Source organism: Priapulus caudatus, unplaced genomic scaffold (assembly GCF_000485595.1).
Source record: "Priapulus caudatus unplaced genomic scaffold, Priapulus_caudatus-5.0.1 Scaffold1772, whole genome shotgun sequence".
In the NCBI taxonomy this organism is placed as follows: domain Eukaryota; kingdom Metazoa; phylum Priapulida; class Priapulimorpha; order Priapulimorphida; family Priapulidae; genus Priapulus; species Priapulus caudatus.
Genome location: NW_014578833.1, coordinates 13,168 through 16,847, shown reverse-complemented (window position 1 = coordinate 16,847; position 3,680 = coordinate 13,168). Strand labels below are relative to the sequence as shown.

The window sequence follows — 3,680 nt, the reverse complement described above, 5'->3', positions numbered from 1 at the left end:
AGCAACACAGACAGATATAATGTCACAAGACACCGCAACACAGACAGATATAATGTCACAAGACACCGCAACACAGACAGCAACACAGACAGATATAATGTCACAAGACACCGCAACACAGACAGCAAACATTGTAAGGTAGCAACACAGACAGACAGGCGGGTAAGATAGAGTATGCAATGAGACATCTCGTCTTGGGGTCGAGCTGCTAAGCTGCTGCTTCGTACGACCTCGGTCAGGGACATGCGTCCTGGGGTTTAGGGTTGAGCATGATGGATGTCTGCTTCATTCAGACAGGCGAATGTTTTCATGATAATTAAACTAAGTATCATTAACAAATGACTGATTATACTAAAAAAAATTAGGGCTGCAATTCACTCACACGCACGCACGCGCCCACACACACACACACACACACACACACACCTACACACGGACGCACGCACGCACACTCTCCTCATGTAAGCCACACATAAACAGAACTGCACAACCCACAGACCATTCATCACGCTAGTGACTTCAAATGAAAATTTACTGCACCATACAGCCGCCATTAGCCATTTCCGCAATAACAACAGAGCAACAGAAACACCTTTAATGAGTTTTGAACTCGCGTTGTTTTGAGAGAGAAATCCACACGATAAATGCCTTTTATCAATAACTCGAGGAAAACTAATTTACGAATCACGACAAACTACCCTATAAATCATACGGACGATCAAGATAAAAGCCAGCGTCAAGTCGCGCGGCTCATGGTGAAAGCGTGAGAGCGGGATTAGAGGCAAGCAATCAGGAGGCAGGTGAGTAAGTGTTGATTAGGTGGCGTACCTGTATGATGAGTGAGCGAGCGCTGCTGGACAGGTACGATGGCAGCGTGTATCTGTTAGCAGAGATGCGAGCGTACGTGTCTTTGAGCGTCGCCGTCTCAAACGGTGGACGTCCCACCAACAGGGCATACCTACAGAAACATATCAATACTCATCAATGATAATCATAACGAACAACAGTAATAATGACAATAATAACAATAACATTTAGAAGGTGTGTCAATTCCCAGTGTTTCCACCCCAATAGGAAAACAAATCATAGTGATCTTCATTTGATATCTAGAGGTAATGACTTTCCGTTTTCGAAACTACAAGAACTCAACCCATCTCCAGGTGAGATAGCAAGGTGATGGGCAGGTGATGGGCAGGTAAGATGGGCAGGTGATGGGCAGCTAAGATGGGCAGGTAATCAACGCCGTTCTGGCCGTTTGTATGTTTATTTGCAAACACTACCAGAGGTCATAAAGAAGTTGCGGAGAGGAGGTGAGGGAAGAGGGAGAAGGGGTAGGTTAGGTAAGGGGTAGAGGGATAGGTAAGGGGTAGGGGGATAGGTAAGGGGTAGGGGGATAGGTAAGGGGTAGGGGGATAGGGAAGGGGTAGAGGGATAGGTAAGGGGTAGGCGGATAGGTAAGGGGTAGAGGGATAGGTAAGGGGTAGGGGGATAGGTAAGGGGTAGAGGGATAGGTAAGGGGTAGAGGGATAAGGAAGGCACGTGAATGTATGAGGCGTGGCATTTACTCTTACATAGATCACACACAGATGGCGCTAGCGTCTCTTCTCCTCATAGACTCCCGTACATAGTAAGGGCGCATGAGACCTGACACATACGGCAGCATCGCCACTCATTCTTTATTAATTTAATATATTTCTGTTCGATGCCTATTCAGGCCTGCCGCCTATGGAAGCCCTCTACTGTTGTTCAACACCTACATAGTAAGGGCGCATGAGACCTGACACATACGGCAGCATAGCGCGGTCCCCCGTACAGCAGAGTATACAATAACTAACTACATACAGTGAGATCGACTAGTGATCGAACAGAAGCACGAAGCATGCAGACTCCGTGTCTCGCGGTGTTCAGCATCTATACATGTACGTATATATACACGAACACAGGCGACGAGAGAAGTTCGATAAGATGTCTTAGTCACTGCGTATAGCAGCGTCATCATCATCATGCTCAGCCGTGTGGTGGATGAATCATCATCAGCAGCAGCAGCAGCAGCAGCAGCACTAGCAGCAGCAGCAGCGCACCCGTCATCCGTCTCACGCAAACAATAAGATAAGATGCCGTGAAGATATCAAGCATGATATCATTCAGCACAATAATGCCTCCACACCCACACCCACACCCATCCCACTGCCACACCCACACCCACACCCATCCCCTGCCTCCTCCACACCCACACCCATCCGACGTGTGCGCGCGTGTATGTGGAGGGGGGGGGGTACTGCGTGTCTGCACGTGTATGTATACTCACCCGTACTCATACGTTCTCTTTCTCCCTTTTTCTCTTTCTTGTTCTCTCTCTCTCTCTCTCTCTCTCTCTCTCTCCTTTTCTTCTCACTCTCCATCTCTCTCTCTCTCTCTCTCTCTTTCTCTTTCTCTCTTTCTCTCTCTCTCTCCCTTTCTTCTCACTCTCCATCTCTCGCCACCTATCCATCACTCCAACACCCACGCAGCCACTAGCAGCCACTAGCAGCCACTAGTAGACGATTCATTCAAGACATCAAATACTTCATATCAACATGCCGCTAGCGAAAAACCGACGTACACTTACTCGGTAGTACTTGAACACGCGCGATGTGTACAAACACGGCGAGCACATACAAGGCGAACACAGACATAAACGTTTAAAGGGTACATGGTTACAGCATGAACGAGGGCGACGTTACCACGAGGGGGCGCCAGCGTTCACCAGACGTCGACACAGGGTGAGGTATGTTCGCGATCGACGCCGTGGTGTCCCCGTGACGTACAACGTCGCTGTTGTGCTATGGTAGCGCACCCTGGCGTTGCCCTTAACGAGGCGACAGTAGCCATGCTCATAAACTGTCGTTGGTGTATAAACTCATAAAGGTGGCCTACGATACGCACCGTCCTGTGAACGAGAGTTGCTTTATAACCTCATGATTATCTACAGATCTAAGGGTTTACCAGTTTACACACGGGTTCACATGCGTCAATTTATACCGCCCCCTCTCTCCCTCTCTCTTCGCTCACTTGCTTGCTCTTTCTCTATCTCTCGCTCTCCCCCTCTATTTCTCTCACATAATCTATCATTATCTCTCCTCTCTCTCTCCTCTCTCTCTCTCGTGTACGCGCTCTTCTTGCTTTTATTCGCTATCCCTCTCCAATAATTTTACCGACAAACTATTTGGTTTAGCTGTCATACGCACGTACGCACGCACGCATGCACACGTACGCACGCACGCACACACACGGACGCACGCATGCACGCGTAAATACACCATCACCCACCATAAGCTGACTACAGCACAAAGACCACACATAGTTGACACATAGTTGACCACATAACTGACCACATTCATTTCCTCACTAAGGCTATCAACCCAAGATTAACTGGACAGCGGGGACAACAACTGCGCATGCGCACGGCCGTCCGCCTGGCAGCCCACCCGCGCACTTGTCTCCACTCACGCCTCGGGGGGGAATCTAAACAGGTTGCCAAGGCGACCGCCATATCGCAGTCTGTTTAATCGTTCAAATTGAGAGGTGGCGCGCCATATTTGTCCTTGTAGTTAATGTGACACTACCGCCCTCCCACAATCTCTCTCGCTCTTTCGTTCTCTCTCTCTCTCTCTCTCTCTCTCTCTCTCTCTCTCTCTCTC

General features: G+C 48.9%; 1 protein-coding gene across 1 annotated transcript in view; it reads right to left on the bottom strand.

The window, feature by feature from the left end:
* LOC106817565 (serine/threonine-protein kinase PLK2-like) overlaps positions 1-3,680 on the bottom strand; it is a gene marked incomplete at its 5' end in the record, with an annotated part of 14,901 nt that overhangs the window by 6,196 nt on the left and 5,025 nt on the right. Inside the window, 1 exon segment of the mRNA XM_014822240.1 lies at positions 829-958. Coding sequence (XP_014677726.1) covers positions 829-958 — 130 coding nt within the window.